The following is a 19734-nucleotide window of genomic DNA, read 5'->3' as shown; positions in this document are numbered from 1 at the left end:
GTAATTTCGAACAATACTGAATTTTAATAGACGTTTTCCTTGAGAGCAATCTGGGGAATATGAAAAAAAAACCCTGCTGATCAAGAAATTATTGGAAAATAAATAAAATTGGGTTTAAAGTCTGCCCCAACCGGGCTAATAAAGGCGGAGATATTGTATATATACTAGTTTGGAAGAGAGTTTAATTTTCTACTTTTCTGCTCTTATCCGGCGAATTCGAATTGCCAAGAGTTATCATAGTTGGACGCTAACGTGTACACGGTGTCTTGTTTTTTTGACTAGACGTTGTTTCTGTCAGACACCACACTGTAAATATCAGAGAAGGATTCCGGGAGTGGACCACCGTGTTTCGCAGTTTGAAAAGATAACGTCAAGAACAGTTCGCCTTAAACCACGTGTAGTCTCCACAGAAGAATTAATAGAACTAAATGTTCTGGAAGACAAAAGTTTATAGTATTGGTGAATATATAATTTTAATTCTTTTATTTTCAGGTCGTTGGATATTTGGAGACTTGTTGTGTCAGATTTTAGCGTTCTTGAGTCATGTCTTAGTGGCAGGTGCTGCGTGGTTGGTGGCTTTGGCTGGTTTGGAAAGGTAGGAACATGCTATATATCCCAGATATAAATAAATCATTAAATAATTTCACCCTAACACAGGTTCATACTAAACATCTTTAAGGCTCATTTAGTAACTGGGTAGAGCAATACACAAAACACATACTTATGGGGAAAAAAACCAGCTACTTATTTATTTGCGACGTTTCGAAGAGTATTCTCTCAACGTTATGTAGCTAATATTGTATTACAAAAATTATGAGGTCAATATACATGTACATAGAAAAACTATAACAACTATTCCTGAAACCATACTTGACAAACGCCCAAATAAATAAGTAGCTGTTTTTTCCATAAGTATGTGTTTTTGTGTAAGGTTCATACTAGACCAGACCACCTTTAATAAGTTCCGTAGTTGTACCAATATAATTACAACTATTCCAATACTTGTCTCACATATCAATATCTACCCAACTAACTGATTAATAAGATTTCAGGGTTCCTTCTGCGTGCGATCGCCTTGACCCATGTCGACCAATCTTGACCACAGGCGTTCATCTAAAGCGGGAAAATGACGTCTGGGTTATAGGAATTGTTTTGTCTACGTGATGTATCAAATATCACCAGACGTCGTCGATACCCGTAACCTTGACACCCAGACCAGATGATCAGTTTTGGCAACTAATTGAACCATGTGTTAGTCCCGAAATGACTTAGTTTGTGTTGAGTGGACGTTAACCCGCTCTCACCCCCTCCTTCTCTCCTTGTCTCTCTCCCTCCCTCCCCCTCTCTCTTCATTTGTACTGGAAAGGAACTCAACTAAATCAATTGTGGATGCGTGATGAATTCCATAACTAACCATAGTTAGAATATCGAGGGAACTAATAGGTAAGGGTTTTAAATGCACCCACGCACCCACCCACTCTCCCTCTCTCTGATTTGCACTCGAAAGGAACACAACTGAAACAATTGACGTTGCGTGATGAGTTTCCATAACTAACCATAGTTAGAATATCGCGGGAACTACCGGGTAGAGATTTTAAATGCACCCAGGCTTTGATCTGTTTGATCTATTTAATGTGTTTAAGCAGGATACGTGAATGATGTTACGATGCAATGAGACAATCACGCCACAATACGCTACAAATAATTATTAGATCTATCGTAGGTGGAGTTAGATGTCTGGCGTTAAATGAGATGAAATAAAATGAAAATGAAATAAAATGAAATTGGAGTTTAACGTCCTACTGTTCTGCTCCGTCTTGGATAATGAATACAGTGTGCTACGAGGGAAATCGTGCCCGGATAGCGGAGCTAAGGCCTACTCCTATATCGAATTCCAACTGCCAATGGATCTTTTATGTGCACGCCAATGTGTACACGGGACCTCAGGTTTTCGTCCCATCCGAACAACTAGACAGCTGTCCTTGTCAGACCCTTCATCCTGCACCATTGACCAGGAGAAAGCACGCCTGAATCCCGATAAACCTTCTCGGCAATCACTGGATGCAAAGGCTAGCGAGCCAGCGCCTTACCCACTTAGCCACTGTGGCTCCCCGAGATGGTTAAAAGACACAGCTAATAACCAGGTTGGGTTGAATACAGAATATAGCTTTGGAGAACGTATTCGTCAAAATATGTGTACTGTTTAATGGAAAATTATTTTTAAAAACGTAACCATAATACATCACCAAGGAAAGTATACTTGTCAAAATATAAATCCACTGCTTCGAACAACATTACATAATCATAGCAATTCGGTATTCAGGCATTTATGTGCAAGTCATTTAAATGCCCATCCTCCTTTTTGCAGATTTTAAAACTTGTCAAACTCATTTCATCCATTTTATATAATTATTGTAATGATCGAGGGTATTTCTATAATTACCAAGTCCCACTTGGTGTTCCAAGGCGTCCGCAATAAAAACAATGTTATCTATTTGAAGTCTAAAGCATAATCTGAGCCGCAGCCACGGCAAAACAGCAATATATAGGTTAAATCCCGCCGGTACTACGGGACTCTGCGGAAAGGTGGAAGTAGTCCCGGTTATCCTGACGGGACACCTGTATTATGCTAGGTTCCCACTGTCCTTATTGAGTCCACGATCTGGTACGCTAAGCTACGTTTGGATACGTTTGAATACGATCAACACGATTACTACGATAAGATTAAGACCTGGTAGGATCACCACGATTAAAACCACGATTTCAATCGTAGAACGAAACGTGATAGTGGGAACATAGTCTAAGAGCTTTTTGGATCAGAAACTGTTAACATACACTCGGTAATCTTGCTTTAATTGTTATATGATCGATGCTCTTCAGAACAAATCATAAGGCTCTGCCAGTGCCAATTCAATTACATACACATCGATTGCTGTATTTGGTCTCAATTCCAAGATGGTTGCGATGACGTCATGTTCGGTTCATTATTCATATAGTACTCCTGTATTTGATATTTCCTTAATTAAAATTGCTTCTGGCATTTGATGCTTTTCATGTGAGTTAACAGTTGTCAATGTTTATCTATGGATACATTTGTATCAGGGCAAGGGAGCCGCGTTGGCTCTTTAAGTAAGACGCTAACTCAACAGTACCTTCAGTGATGCAACATAATGCTTTTCATGTGAGTTAACGGTTGTTAAAGTTTATCTATAGATACATTTGTATCAAGGCAAGGGAGCCGCGTTGGCTCTTTAAGTAAGGCGCTAACTTAACAGTACCTTCAGCGGATGCAACATAATATTCGTACAGGGAAGTGTTTTTGTTTGTATAGTTCACTGCGCGGGGGTGGGGGGGGGTCGGCTCAAACCACTGGAATTAAACACATTAGCCCAATCGATGCAGAAAATAGAACGTTTATCCCCATTTGATTTCATACCCATTTCACCCTCAATTCATAAAACCAATAATAAATTACCATATATAAGGAACAACGAGACAAATACGCTCAAAACTCATTCTGATTGAAAGACTGTCCAGACTTTGGTATAATTTTCACATCTTACCCCCAAGCATTGCAACAATGTCTATTGTATTACGACTAAATGAGATTTGTTATTTTATCAAACGCGATCCGAAATGTCAAACACTTTCCCTAGACTTTGTTGATGACAGGTTTTATTGTCGTAGGACCATTACATATCCCTGTAGAAATTCTTCAACCTAAATTATGATAAACACAGAAAATATTCCTATGAATATGATAAAATCGTTAACGAACAAAGGAGAATCGTGATTTAATGAATTTAACATTAGATTTAATGAATTTAACATTAGATTTAATGAATTTAACATGAATTTAACATTAGATTTAATGAATTTAACATTAAATTTAATGAATTTAACATTAGATTTAATGAATTTAACATTAGATTTAATGAATTTAACATTAGATTTAATGAATTTAACATGAATTTAACATTAGATTTAATGAATTTAACATTAGATTTAATGAATTTTAATGAATTTAACATTAGATTTAATCTGATGTTGTGCATTACGCATTTAATATTCCTCCATTAACCAGATTATATGGTACTGAATCAAATTCTGTATTCATCGTTGCTGTTAAAATATAGGCGATTTTACGTCCACTTCCATCGAAGTGATATCGCATACAACGTCCCTCTCTCTCTCTGTGACTAGATCCCCCCCCCCCCCCTGTAAAATTCTTCTATTAACCGGATTATAGCATACTTACTCAGATTCTGTATGCATCGTTCTGTATACATCGTTGTTGTTAAATAAGAGATTTTACGTCCGCTTCCACCGAAGTGATATCGCGGACAATCTCTCTCTCTCTCTGAATAGATTCCCCCTTCGTGCCTGGTGTTTTCTGATTGTGGAAATATGAATCTATTTTCGGTGCGTGTTGCTGGGTAGTCCGGTGATAAAGGAGAAGCCGATTCATCAGGATCTGTATTCATCAGAATCCCCAGCTTTATATTATACCCCACTAGGGTTATAGGACCTCAGCATGTGGTGGTGGAATCGCCCAGTGGTCTAGAGTATCGTACTTCGAGTTCTAGCTGGCTGGTCACCTCTGGCTTCCCATCGTGGTGTCGATCCTTGGTGTGAGCGTATGTGGCTTGGAAATTGGGGTGCTTTCTCAACCTTGTGGTTACTCCTGGTGCACCGGTTATCTCCCACCAGTTCGCGCATGTATTCATCAGGATCCCCAGCTTTATATTATACCCCACTAGCATGTGGTGGTGGAATCGCCCAGTGGTCTAGAGTATCGTACTTCGAGTTCTAGCTGGCTGGTCACCTCTGGCTTGCCATCGTGGTGTCGATCCTTGGTGTGAGTGTATGTGGCTTGGAAATTGGGGTGCTTTCTCAACCTTGTGGTTACTCCTGGTGCACCGGTTATCTCCCACCAGTTCGCGCATGAAGCAAGATAATTATATGTACTGATTTAAAAAAAACAAACAAACAAAACACACGATGTCACTCATACTTGCTTTGGAGAGTTGATAAAGCTAACAATAAAGTTGATAAAGTTAATTAATAAAATATAATAATAAATTATGAATTTTTAGAGCTCAATTCTTTCCAGCAAACTGCTCAAGAGCGCTTATTTTGTCAAATATTTGCTTGAAAATGAATGTCTTTAACTGTGACTTAAAAGTGTTCAACGTTTCAGATCTTATACTTGTTCTTATATTTATGATTTCAGTTTTATTTATTTATCTATCTATCTATCTATCTATCTATCTATCTATCTATCTATCTATATGTGAGCCCAGCATAGGAGCAGAACAGTAGGACGTTAAGCCGCATTTCATTTCATTTCATCTATCTATATGTAATAATGTAGGCCGTGGACGAGGCAGGGATGCGTACTATTTCAAAAACATCCAATGTAGATTTGGAAAGATTACAATGTAAAGCCATTGTACTTTTTTATTTTATTTACGATTTCAAAATACTAAAGATACATTATGGGAGATTAGATAAAGAGCTGGTAGTTCTCGTTATAATAGTTACACACTAGATAATGTAAAGGGAATATGCTGAATATTTCACTCTGAACCGAGAATTTAGCGATCTAATTTTAGGCCTAGCCTCGATCATCATTAATAAAGTCGGTGCTATAAAAAGTCTCGATTATCCATGTTTTGATTTAATCATCAATGAGCGTTGAACAGCAGATCGGATTCTAATCCAGTAAATATCGCAGAATAGCGATGACATCGTAAGTTGATTATGGTTTGTACAAGTTAATTAAAGTCTAATTAATAATTTAGATAGCATTTCAGGCCTAAAGAAAGGCCTGCAATAGGCAGATTTAGCCCTTCATAATGTATGTTTAATAAAAATAATATCTATAAGTAAATGACGTGGATCGGGCATGAGGCAGGATATGTGTACTCTTTCAAAAATATCCGATGTCAATCCTAATATATTTGGAACGATTATATGTATGTGTACTTGTATTTGTGATTTCAATTATATTAATAAAAACACTATATATGTAGATCAGGCATGACGCAGTTTACAGGACCTCCGTTTTTAGTCTCATCCGAATACCTAGACAGCTGTCCTTGGGGTTTAACGTCCCACTGTTCTGCTCCGACTGGGATAATGAAGACGGGCATACAGTGTGCTATGAGGAATATTTTGCCTGGAGAGCGGCGCTCTGAGCTACTCGAATTCTAACTGCCAAGAGATCTTTTACGTGCACGACAATGTGTACACGGGACCTTGGTAATGATATAGGTCGGGTATGATGCTCTGTATGTGTACTCTTTCAAAAACATTCGACAGTATTTTTATTTTTTATACTAATTACATTGATCAATTACGGAAGATTTTCCGTCGCAAAAGGAAATTTCTTAATTCAACTTTCCTCTCAATCATGTCATATCCTGTAACATTCTTTATGACTGTCCATTTATTATTCTATTTACGTATCTCAAGTTGACTACGATGTCTCCCGTTTACTAAACATTGGTTGATTGTAGACTAGTTAATCATTTCTTATTTAACGGAAGGACAAGGGAACGGTGGCGTGCAGAGGTTTGCTAATGCCTCGGGCCATTCCATTGATTGTATACCCCCAAGGCCCAAGAATATTTTAGTACGGCAGCATCACAATCTGATTAAATGAAATGAAATGAAATGGGGTTTAACGTCCTACTGTTCTGCTCCTGTACTTGGCTAATGAAGACGGGCATACGCCATACAGTGTGCTATGAGGGAAATTTTGCCCGGGCAGCGGCACTATCGCCTACTCTTATATCGAATTCCAACTGACAGGGGATCTTTTACGTACATTCCAATATATACATGGGACCTCGGTTTTCGTCTCATCCGAACGACTAGACAGCTGTCCTTGTCAGGCCCTCCGTCCTGCATCACTGACAAGGGGAAACCACGCCGGAAACACATTACTTGACTCAGTGACGGACCTTATATGATCTAAAGCGCACGCGTTAAACCATTATGTCACTCAACTTCACCCCCCACCCGCTACGAATTACAATAGGGAAACGGAGATGTTATTAGCCTCAAGCATTGAGATTCCTTGCAAGATAAACATGACTAAGACTAAATTGTTGTTACTATATTATGTAGTAATTATATTCTGGTTATTCAAGACACGTAGCTTTGATACGGGAATACTGAATACGGTCTTATTTAGCATCTTATCAACCGACAGGGCAATATCATTGTTGACAATAAAAAAACTAAATTTATTTGGAATCAGAGGGGTGATTTGTTCTGGCATATCGATACTAACTGATATTCAAGTAGGGATCCCTGAAACGTTGGGACGGAGAGAGAGAGGGGGAGAGGGGAGAGAGAGAGAGAGAGAGAAATGGGGTTTAACGCCCACTCAACACAAACTAGGTAATTTAGGGACTAACGAATGGTTCAATTCTATTTCTACAATTCTTATGGGTCTTGGATCTTTAGAAGTGGGAGGAAATCGGAGGACCCGAAGAAAACCCACGAGGTTGGAAGGCGACCCTACTCTTTGTCACGCACAGTTGACTCCATAACAAGACCTTATGATACAACGCGCATTTTGTCTACACCAAATTGCGCCATTCAGAACCTTTGGACGGGATAGGCCAACTCGGAACGTACCAGAAACCGGTCATTTGCACGGGAAGATAAAAATTTATTAGTAAAAGTATTTCGTGGAAGTGGTGGGAGGGGTGGGTGTGGGGGGGGGGCAGGTAAGGTAGGTAAGGTATTTGGGAACATTTCCTGAATACGAAACTAAGCCATTGCGGGAACTTACATCAAACGGACCATATTGTTAGTTTATGTAAACCATGTTTTTGATCAACAAGTTCGACTCGTCTAGAACACCCACCTGGTTTCAAGCGAGCATCGTCATGTTGGCGTCATGAACGAATGATTCCGATCACACAAGAACTGTACAAAGATCAGAAGAGAACAGCGAATGCGAGTCACGCCTGAAAAAAGGGGAACTAGCAATTCGTTTTGAGTTAATTCGCATTTTCAAACAGAAAAAAACACAAACAAATACTGCCCTTTGTTTTTTGGGGGTTTTTTTTGTACCGGAAATGACATTGTTTAAGGTTAACAGGTCACCAGTAAAACCCTTCACCACTGCTCACATCATCTCAGTTTCAAGCGGGCATCATCATGTTGCCGTCATAAACGACTGATTCCGGTCACAAAAGAGAGGATGAGAAAAGAACGCGAGCCAAGAGGTTAACAAAAAGGCATTTGAAATTCTTTTTCGGGTTCATCGCTTTTTTTAAAACGGAAAACAATTCCTACTTGCATTTCAGATAAATTTTATTGGTCAAGGGTCACCAGTGAAACCCTTCACCACTGCTCGCAACATCTCAATTCTACTACTACTACTAATAATAATAATATTAATAGAGTGCCAAATCCACACAAAAGCATGCTCAAAGCGCAAAGAGACAATAGTTATAAACACAATGAACAGAAATTCCCGAAATAATTGAGTCTTAAGCTGTGATTTGAAAGTAGTCAAAGTTTCACTGTTTCGGATTTTCAGAGGTAAATCATTCCACAATTTAGAAGCAACTACACTAAAACTTGTCAACAAAATGTTTCAGTTTTGTATGGTGGCTGATTGGTATCATGTCGTGATATCGTGGTGTCGTCCTTCATAAGGCGACAACCCGACAACCCGACATCACGACATTTTAACTCGACAATACGCCATTTTGACGCGACATTACGACATGCCGGGTTAAAATGTCGGGTTGTCGCCTTATGAAGGGCGACACCACGACATTACGACATGATACCAATCAGCCACCATAGTTTTCACTGTGGAAAGACAAGAATGTTCTGTTTATAAGATCTCAAGGGCCGATTCTACATGCTGTATGTTTTCTGTTCATCTCTTAAGTTAGTTGAAGTTTCTAGAGGCTGTCTTGCCTTAATTATTCACAGGAACAGAAGCTTTACTAACCAGTAATTTAGTTTTAAAGGCGATCCTTCTTAATTTGTCCCGAGTTAATCTTGTCCTATTAAAGGTAATAAAATAACTGTAAATGTGGTGAATTCAAGCCTCTAGTCGCTTTAGGCGGTAATGTTTGTAATCTATTTATACCATCTGGTTTGTCGCAAACTTGATTAAATTTACGCGAGGTTTAATATATCTTAGTTTGTGGAAAACATCAATCTATTGTCGTGTATGTAACTTGTTCGTACTAACACGACAAACTGATTGATTTGAAGCACAGTTTTACCACACCAGAGTCAACAAAATATTATGACAGTGGTTAGATTCATGAATCTTTTATTTTATTATGAAATCCAGTTTATTATAATTATATAACCTGATCTGTTTAATATCATTAAGGGGTGGTGGATGGCCGAATGGTTAGCGCGTCTGCATTGTATCTTAAGGTTTGTCAATATACAATCTCAAGCTGTTAAGTTTGTCCATTTCATTTATGCACGGCAGAGGAGTAGCCGTGAAATATATATTGGGGGGGGGGGGTGTCCGCAAATGAAATTATATAAATTTTTGACAATCTGTGACGCCCGAGGCACCAGCAGCCGATGTAGCGCAATAGGGAGAGTGTGGGAGGGTCACCCTCCCATTGGGGGGGGCCGGGGGGCACTGTAAACACTGTTTTGGCATATGTACAGGTTTTATACAGATAGAATCTTAACTAATCCTAATGATTGTTGTAAATAAATAGGAGTTAGGGCCGACTATGTAATTTTTTTTTGTGGGGGGGGGGGGGAGGGGAGTCCAAATATATTCAACCCTCCACCCCCCCCCCCGAAAAACAATTGGTGGATCGGACCCCCCCACCCCCATGTGTGACGCCCATAATTCTGATTCATGTCTATATGTCACATTTTGCATGATATACAACTGTCCGTATTCATTATAGTCCGGTTGATGCAGAAACGTAGAACAATGAACCCGATTTTAAACATAAAATTACAATATGAGAAATATTAGTATGTGTATGGTGTCATGGTTACTACACTCAGGTCACATGACTGATTGTACCTTGTATTAAAGGTATTGTAATCACATTGAGATTAATATAGTCTTTAATTTCCTGTAACCTGTTCTTCACCTGTGGAACATAATAGATATATATATTAGACACCTGCAGCTTTGATCAGGTTGTATTTAAACAATAAGTGTATTACCTGATTCGTTATATAAAATAACTGGGCACCTTCTGTAAAAAAATTATTTCAATGGTTATATCGAATTTCAACTGCCAAGGGATATTTTACGTACACGCCAGTGTGTAGACATTTTGTTTAAAAGGTATAAGACTCAAACAATCAAGCCACATTAGGTTAGAAAAATACATTAGACGTAATATATTCTCATTACATAAGATGAAATGTACTATCATAACATTAGTTGGGTATCTTCTCATCATTTTAGGTAGAATATATTCTAATCAAATTAAATGGAATATATTCACATTAAATTCGTTGGTATATATTCTCATTACATTAGACGGTATATATTTTTATTACATTAACTGGAAATTCTTCACATTGCATTCGATGGAATATATTATTATTACATTCGATGTAATATACTATTCAAAAAAAGGAGGGGATATTTGATTTTGGGGGCATAATACTAAAATATGCAAATGACTACGAAAAAAGTCACTATAGAACCTAACAGAAGAAACATTTCCAGTTACATGTGACGCCCAAACGCACCAATAGCTACCGCATGGAATGCAGGTGATGCTTGGGATCATCATGGGGGTCCAACCCAAGATTTGCACGACTCTGACTTTGAATGTTACAGTCATTGTGGCATTGAATTCCAGGCCGGAAACATCAGTTTAATTGTTTTAGTGACCAGAAAACAAATTTTGATATGCGTCGGCTTACCCAAAATGAAAGGTTACGTGCCCTTGGCATGCTACAGATCGGCACAACACAGGCGGTTGTGGCGCGGACGATGAATGTTTCTCAGTCTGTCATAAGCAGGCTATGGTCCAGATACCGTGATACACAATCTGTACAGGACAGACCACGCTCAGGTCGACCAAGGGCGACAACTCAAGCCCAGGATCGATTTATCCGTACCTTGGCCTTGAGAAATCGTGTCATCACAGCAAATCAGATCAGCGCTCGTCTTCAAACTGACACTGGTGTGAGAGTGAGTGGCCAGACGATTCGGAATCGACTGCATAGGGGTCACCTTCGCGCCCGACGTCCTTGCGTGATCCCTTGTTTGAGAGATCACCACATTCAGGCAAGACGTCGTTGGTGTAGGGATCGTCAACACTGGGATAATCGACGCTGGAGCAATGTGATGTTTTCAGATGAGTCAAGGTTCACTGTTGATTTTTTGGACAGACGTAGGAGGGTGTGGCGTCGTCGAAACGAGCGCTTCCAAGACGTTAACGTCATCAGACATGATCGATTTGGGGGTGGTTCTGTTATGGTGTGGGGAGGCATCACTGTTGCTGGAAGAACGGCTTTACATGTTGTTGCAGGGCGTGTTACAGGCCAGTACTACCGGGACAACATCTTGGCAGTCCATGTTGTGCCGTTCGCACGACGTCATGGCCGCCGTTTCATCTTCCAGGATGACAACGCAAGATGTCACAGGGCCAGGATCGTTACAGGTTACCTCCAACAACAGAACATCACCACATTACCTTGGCCAGCACTGAGTCCCGACCTCTCCCCCATCGAGCATGTCTGGGACATGCTTGGACAGAGGTTACGTCAACGTCAACAACGTCCTGCCAATGTCCAAGAACTTGCTGCTGCGTTGCAACAGGAATGGGACATTCTGGACCAAAATGACCTTAGACGTCTCATTAGGAGTATGCCACGTCGGATCAATGCTTGTTTGGCAAACAGAGGAGGATTTACCCGTTACTGACTTGGTTGTGATGCTGTGGTAACTTTGCTGTTTGACCCCGGGTATCATTTTACCCTTATAATGGTCAGTATGTGCCTTACTTAGTCTAACGATCATTTGGAATAAATCGATGAATGTGAACTTCATTTCATTTTGTCATTTGTTTCTTCGTCAGTTTCATTAGGTGACTTTAATAACACTTAAAAATCAAATATCCCCTACTTTTTTTGAATAGTTTATATTCTCATTACATTAAGTGGGATATATTGTCATAACGTTAGATGTAATTTATTATCATTACATTAGATGCAATTTATGCAATACCACATCATTACATTACATGGAATAGATGTAATGTTTTCTCATTATATATTTATAATATATTTACATTACTTTAGATGATATATGGAGTATCTTATCATGACATTAAATGTAAAATATCCCCATTGCATAATATGTAATTTCCCCTCATTGCATTAGATGCAACATCTTCTTGTTATATCATATTACCAATTACATTAGATGTAATAAATTTCCAATATCACCTCATTCCAGCAGATGCAGTGTATTATCGTTACATATGTAATATATTCTCATTACATTAAGTGGAACGCCTTCTCATTGCATATGGTTTCATATGTCCAATTACATTAGATTACATAATATTTTTTCCAATTACAATAGATGTAATACTAATATTTCCAATAACAATAGATGCAATATATATTTCCATTAAAATATATGCAATATATTCTCGTTATATAAGATGTAATTTGGAATATCTTGACATCACAATAGCTGTAGTATCTTTCCATTATATCATATAATATATTCTTGTTGTGAGGGGGGTTGGATGGCCGAATGGTTAGCACGTGCGCGTGGTTTCGGTTCCCCGGTTGTACATGACAAGGAGTAGGGTCGCCTGTCCAAACTCGTGGGTTTTCTTCGGGTCCTCCGGTTTCCTCCCACATCTAAAGACCCCTACGCGCAAGCAAATTATTGAAATATAATTGAACAATGTGTTATTCCTTAAATGACGTAGTTTGTGTCGAGTGGACGTTAAATCCCCCTCTCTCTCCCTCTCTTTCAATGGCATTTAGTAATTGAACTGGAGTATTATTATATTGCTTGATAATGACTAGATAGCCTAGTTGAAACGTCGGTAAGTTATAAGCTGTAATTGTATTCCATAGACTTGTGACCTGTATAAAATATAGATGCGGGTTATTCACCGTTTCGGTAATTGTAACAAAAATTATGTTACAGATCTCTCTTCAGTTTGTTAGGCATTTGTTTATATGGCACGTGTATTAATCATTTTATCCTATGACTAAGAGAGTAGTATTTCCAGATAAAAATACCTTGCATGCCATACTCCTAATAGTATCCTCTCTCCCTCTCCCCCTCTGTCTCTCTTCTCATTATATTAGATGTAATTTCTTAACGTCGCTAGCCTGGAAGTCGGGTGTTCGATTCCTGCATTGGCCGAGGAAGTTCATCCAGATTTTCCGGCGTGGTCTCCCCTTGTCAGTGATGCAGGACGGAGGGCCTGACAAGGGCAGCTGTCTAGTCCTTCGGATGAGACGAAAAACCGAGGTCCCGTGTATATATATTAGAATGCACGTAAAAGATCCCCTGGCAGTTGGAATTCGATATAAGAGTAGGCGATAGTGCCGCTGCCCGGGCAAAATTTCCCTCATAGCACACTGTATGGCGTATGCCCGTCTTCATTAGCCCAGTATAGGAGCAGAACAGTAGGACGTTAAACCCCATTCATTTCATTCCATTTCTGTTATATTGAATAAGATGTAACATCTTCCAGTAGGATTCAGGTTTACCAACTATTCAACTACCACGGTCAATGAAATATTCACAGCTGTTAATATTAAATTATGGCGACGGTCGATAACAATTTTGATTGATTAATATTCTAGTTGCACTCAGTGATGTTTAAAGGTCAGATCTCAGACTCTGATATATTGACGTAAAACTTTTTATAAAGATTTGCGTGAACACATGAAAATAAAATGTATTTTTTAACAAGTGATCAGTTATTGTAGGATCATCGTTAACTAAAGCCTTGAAGTATCGACATTTATCAAATGACGTCGAGAGAGAGAGAGAGAGAGAGAGAGAGAGAGAGAAATGGGGCTTAACGTCCACTTGACACAAACTAGGTCATTTCGGGACTAACACATGGTTCAATTTTATTTCAATAATTCGCTTGCGCGTAGGGGTATTTAGCAGTGGGAGAAAACCGGAGGATCCGGAGAAAACCCACGAGGTTGGACAGGTCATACTTGCCACGTACAAAAGGGGATTCTTAACCACGCCAGTTGACTCAATGACATACCTTATGATACAATGATACAACGCACGCACACGCGCTAACCATCCCCCCCAAATGACGTCTGTGCAAGTCTAGGGTTCGATCCTGAGTTTCCTGACACTTCTAAATGAGCACCTGCGCAATTGAAGTATACGATATACGATGTGTTAAGGAGTAAGAGAGGTTTTACATAGGCTAGGCCCGAACCCCAATCACATTCAGATATCCTGAATAAAAATATTCTTTAAAAAAAAAAAAAAAAAAAAAAAACCCGTTCTGCACATTCTCTCACGTGGATTAAGGGCACCGTGGCGTTCACACTTGAGTTTCGGTCACGATCTAATTATGCACTCGAAGATCCTAAGAATCCGAAATTATTTATAACAGTGCATCCTAGCCCAATATAGCATATATATGGAGAGAGAGAGAGAGAGAGAGAGAGAGAGAGAGGAAACCGGAGGACCTGGAGGTGATCCACGAGGTTGGACAGGCAACCCTACTCCTTGTCACTTACAACCGGGCAATCAAAACCTCGCCAGTTGACTCAATGACAGGCCTTATGAAACAGCGCGCACATGCTAACCATTCGGCCATCCAACCCCCCGCCTATATGTGGAAGATATTCGATCCAGTAGGTACTTGATTTGATCAAAATTTGCTCGAATGGTTTTCAGTCATTTTTCATTCATGGATTTCTCGTACTAAGCAATTCGTCTTTGGTTAGTGTTATTATAGGTTAAATATTTACGATACGTCTATATTTGCGTTAAGGTGACAGACAGAGATAAGAAACAGATTGTTATTAAGACCCGGTTATTTCATATATAGATTTAAGTTATACCTTTATATTCGATTATTCAGCGCACTACGTTCTAACTTATCATCAGTCGATAACCCGTAATCTACATGGTAATACTATTAGACTTAAACAGTCGACCAGCTTGGTGAATATTAACTTTATTTACAGAAACAAGAGGGCAAGTTTCAATAATTTAACTTATTTTTATTACTACAGACATAATACATAAGGTACGGACATAAAGGCGGGGGGGGGGGGGCGAATGGTTAACGCATGCACGTTTGATCACAAGGTCTGTCATTGAGTCAAGAGTCGTGGATCCGAATCCCCGCTTGTACGTGACAAGGACTATGGTCGCCTGTCAAACCTCGTGGTTTTTCCGCGGATCCTCCCGTCCCCCCCACCCCACTGCTAAAATTGAACCATGTTAGTCCCGAAATGACCTAGTTTGTGTCGAGTTGACAATAAACTCCCCCCCCCCTCTCTCTCTCTCTCTCATAATACATAAGGTCGATGATAATCCAACTCCGTAACTCTAACAAATCAGTATTAATATAACATATTAACTTTATTTACGGAAGAAATGAGAACAAGTTTCAAGAATGAAACATAATCTATAAAATGTAATGTATCTTATATTACGTACTTGTAAGGTCAATGACACTAAAGGAATCGATACAGAATCTGAACTCCCCCGTTTTAATGACGTTTCAAACAAAACAGTTTTGTTCTGGCAGAGAGCAACATAATCTATGTAAACGTCAATCTGATTACAATACGGATCTATATTTCGTTTTGTTTTCTTTTTTTACTTTCGATGTCCTACACTACATGAAGATCTGACCAGTTGTTTTGGGAGGTTGCTCCTGAGGTCATACGAGCGGTTTTTGATCCTATGACGTCAGATATTTGATTAAGCAATCAGCATTGATGTTTCTAGTCGATTACCCACAGTTCTGTGCACCACACGCCAAAAGCTCACCGTAACAGACCAGTTATTGAGTCAACTGGCGTGGTTTCGAATCCCCGGTTGTACGTGACAACTTCGTGGGTTTACTCGGGGTCCACCGGTTTCCGCCCACTGCTAAAGACCCCTACGCGGAAGCAAATTATAGAAATAAAATTGAACCATATGTTAGTCCCGAAATGGCCTAGTTTGTGTCGAATGGACATTAAACCCACCTCTCTCTCTCTCTTTCTCTCTCTCTCTCTTTCTCTCTCTCTCTCGGTATCTAGTGCTACGGTCACGCCGTCCGGTATCATCCTATCCAGTTCCGACCAGACGGATCTATTGTTACTGACGCTGTTGTATAATTCATCGACGTCGCCTCTTCAATCAAAGCAGATAATCTTTAAATAAAGATTCTTCTTGTCTTCAGGCAGTTGTTGATAATTTCACTTATCGCCCATTATAACCAGGATAATTTGGTCTGCTATTATATCACACATGTTTCCCAGTAGTCTTTATTGGATGCAAATGCCAAAAGTTTGCTTTGATAATTTATCTTTCTGTTAACCTTTTCCCAATAATTATTATAATGTCGGGAGCAGCGGTGGCTCGGCGAGTAAGACGATGACTCGCTAACAAAGGAGGTTTCGGGTTCGCTCTCGCCGTTGGACAAGACAGTTCCGCGGGATTGCCCTTGTTATTGACGCAAGACGGAGAACCTAGCAAGGTAAATGTCAAGTCGTTCGGATGGGGACAAAAACAGAGGTCCGGGATGTACACGTATATGAGCCCCTGACAAGTGGAATTCGAAATAAGGTTAGCGCGTTACGCCACTATTAGGATACACATGTGTTACGCAATACCATATGTTCATCGTCATTAAAATAAACACGCAGGCTTTAAAATACCAATTTATACTTTTTACTAGAAGGGGGAGGCGCGTGCGCGTTATATAATAAGTATGTCATTGAGTCAACTGGCGTGGTTTCGATTCCCTTCCCCGATTGTACGTGACAAGGAGTAGGGTCGTCTGTCCAGCCTCACGGGTAGTCCCCCCCCCCCTCGCAGCTAAAAAGACCCGTACGAGCAAGCGAATTATTGAAATACAATTGAACCATGTATGTTAGTCCCGAAATGAACTAGTTGGTGTCAAGGGCTCATATACGTGTACACAGGACCTAGGTTTTTGACCCAATGGCAGAGCTTATGATACACCGCGCACGCGCTACCCATTCGGCCACCCACCCCACCCCACCCCCCTCCCCAAACAACAAAAAAAAAACGACATGAAGCAGATTAGGGGTTTTTGGTGAGAACTAGCTTTTGAAACACCGCTACAGTGACTAAGGTTGTTTTATTATTATGAATGGGTGGTGATTGGGTTGTTAAGTGGCCTAACAGTAATTCATGGATACGATCCGGAGATTGTACGTGACAAGGAGTAATGTAGCCTGTATAAACTCGATGGATTTCACGATCTGTTCTGGTTCATTCCAACGTCCAACGAACCCTCTACGCAAGAGCATTATTATATAGCACATAGATATGTTAGTTTCGAATTGATATGATTAGTGATCCGCCCAACAATTGCGTTGTTGTTTCAAAGACAATTAACTTCATTAACTTCGTCAGTATACCAAGTAATTCAAATTATGTTGTATTATATATATAGCATTACAGATTCTACACGAACGATTCGTTATTAGTTTCATAAATTAAAATAAGGTTGGGTTTTATTCAGACCTCCTGGTACAGTTGTTCCACTTGCATTTCCCACGTTATAATAGGAATACTAATTACCGTATGCTAGTGCAAGCTAAGTGGGCAATATTCTGGCTCGCTAGCTGCATTGACCGAGAAAGTTCATCGGAATTTTCCGACGTGATCCGTGGTGCAGGCCGGAGGACCTGGCGAGGACAGCTGTCTAGTCGTTTGGATGAGACGAAAAACCGAGCGAGGTCCCGTGTATACATTGGCGTGCATGTAAAAGGTTCCTTGGCAGATGGAATTCGATATAAGAGTAGGTCATAATGCCGCTGCCCAGGCTAAATATCCCTCATAGTACACTATGGGACGTTAAACCCCATTTCATTTATTAGCCTTACCCTAACTACGAGCTAATCTATATAACTTTATTAGGGTTCTCCGAACTCTAACCTAATCCTAATGTAGAACCTTCTCTAAAATATACAGGTTCCAATACAACACCGTTTATATGGAACACAATCGCTACATGTTATTGGTATTCCATCATTTGTGAAAGAAACCTATAATCTATTTTTTCTATGGATAGTTTTAATGTATTTATTTGTAAAAATCTACAGACTCAACAGGCTTATTTCTTCCTGTTAAATTAAATCTGTCATCTTTCTCTTTTTGCAAACAGTATGTCTGTTAGATTTTATCGCTTTCCACAGAAAAATATGTCAACGACAATAATAAAATATATACATGTAGTTTAAAATGTAGGCGAACGGAACTTGAAAGATGTTATGTAGAACATAAATTGGAATTAAATCTGTCAGAAAGAACGCAGGTTGTCATTAAGTTAAAGATGCATTATGTAAGATTTAGATTTATAGTTATTTATGGAAGCGTATAGGGGTCAATAGCGCGATAGATATCGCAATAATATTAAGTTGGTAACATGTCAACATATTGTGATTGTTCTGATGATTTTGTCTCTGAAAAGACAATTTTTGCCGAGTTAATTGAATAACTCTCTATGTTGTATGTCGTCATTTCGTTTTAAATGCACACGTCGATATAGCGAATGGCGATATTTCGCGAAAATGTCGACATATGCTACGGCGATATGGAATATGTCGACAAAGCTTCAGAATAGCAATATCTTAACGCAAACGTGCACATTTAAAACGAAATGGGGACATCTAACATAGCGCGTTGACTCAATTAACTCGGCAAAAATTGTATTTTTAGAGATAAAATCACCAGAACAATCACAATATATTGACATATTAAGAACTTAATATTGCGGTATCTATCGCGCTATTGACCCCTATACGCTTCCTTAGTTATTGCTATAATTAACAAATAGATAATAAAAAGGGATATATTGAAAATTGTAGTCAAATTACTTCAATCTGAGTTAAATCTGATTAAAACACAGATCCTATTTCGTTTCGTTTTTTTTATACTTCAAAATTTCGTTTTACTTGTCATCACAACACTAGGATCTGGAAGAGTTGTTATATAAGATTCGTTCTAGCTGATGTGAAGAATTAGCCAATGAAACGGTCTGTTATGGCATGCTCTGTACGAAACTGCTGGTAAACCCCTAGAAACGTCGACGCTGATTGATCAATCAATATATGTCCTTATAGTGTCAAAAGCCGCTCGTATGACCAGATATTCATGTAGTGTAGACCATCGAGAGTATAAAAAAAAACGAAACGAAATATATATCTGTATTTTAATTAGATTGATCTGAGCTGAGTTATGACCGTTTTAAAAACAGTGCAGCCTCGATTGCCATTGCTATCGTTGTTACGATAATAAAAAAAAAGTCTCGATTATCCATTTGTTAATTAAACTATTAACTGGCAATCGTGTTTAAATCCAATGAAAATCAAAACCATCAGATGGGCCAGAGAGTTGGTTATGGCCTTTGCATTTGAACAGAGATGTATAATTAATGATTTATATAACATGTGGGGCTAAACGAAAGTTTTGTACGGAGCCCCTTAAGTACATGATTCCACTCATACATTAATTTCGTTTTAATTGCATATTTTATAAGAATCATT

The 19734-nt window shown here is 39.2% G+C and overlaps 1 protein-coding gene across 1 annotated transcript in view; it reads left to right on the top strand.

The window, feature by feature from the left end:
• Window positions 1–19734, top strand: part of LOC126824936 (uncharacterized) — a 90190-nt gene that overhangs the window by 21526 nt on the left and 48930 nt on the right. Inside the window, exon 2 of the mRNA XM_050554390.2 lies at window positions 493–595. Coding sequence (XP_050410347.2) covers window positions 493–595 — 103 coding nt within the window. The remainder of the gene's footprint in view (window positions 1–492; window positions 596–19734) is intronic.

This window comes from Patella vulgata, chromosome 6 (assembly GCF_932274485.2).
Source record: "Patella vulgata chromosome 6, xgPatVulg1.2, whole genome shotgun sequence".
Taxonomy (NCBI): Eukaryota; Metazoa; Mollusca; class Gastropoda; family Patellidae; genus Patella; species Patella vulgata.
Note: the sequence above shows the minus strand (reverse complement) of the source record. Positions and strands in the feature narration are given on the sequence as shown.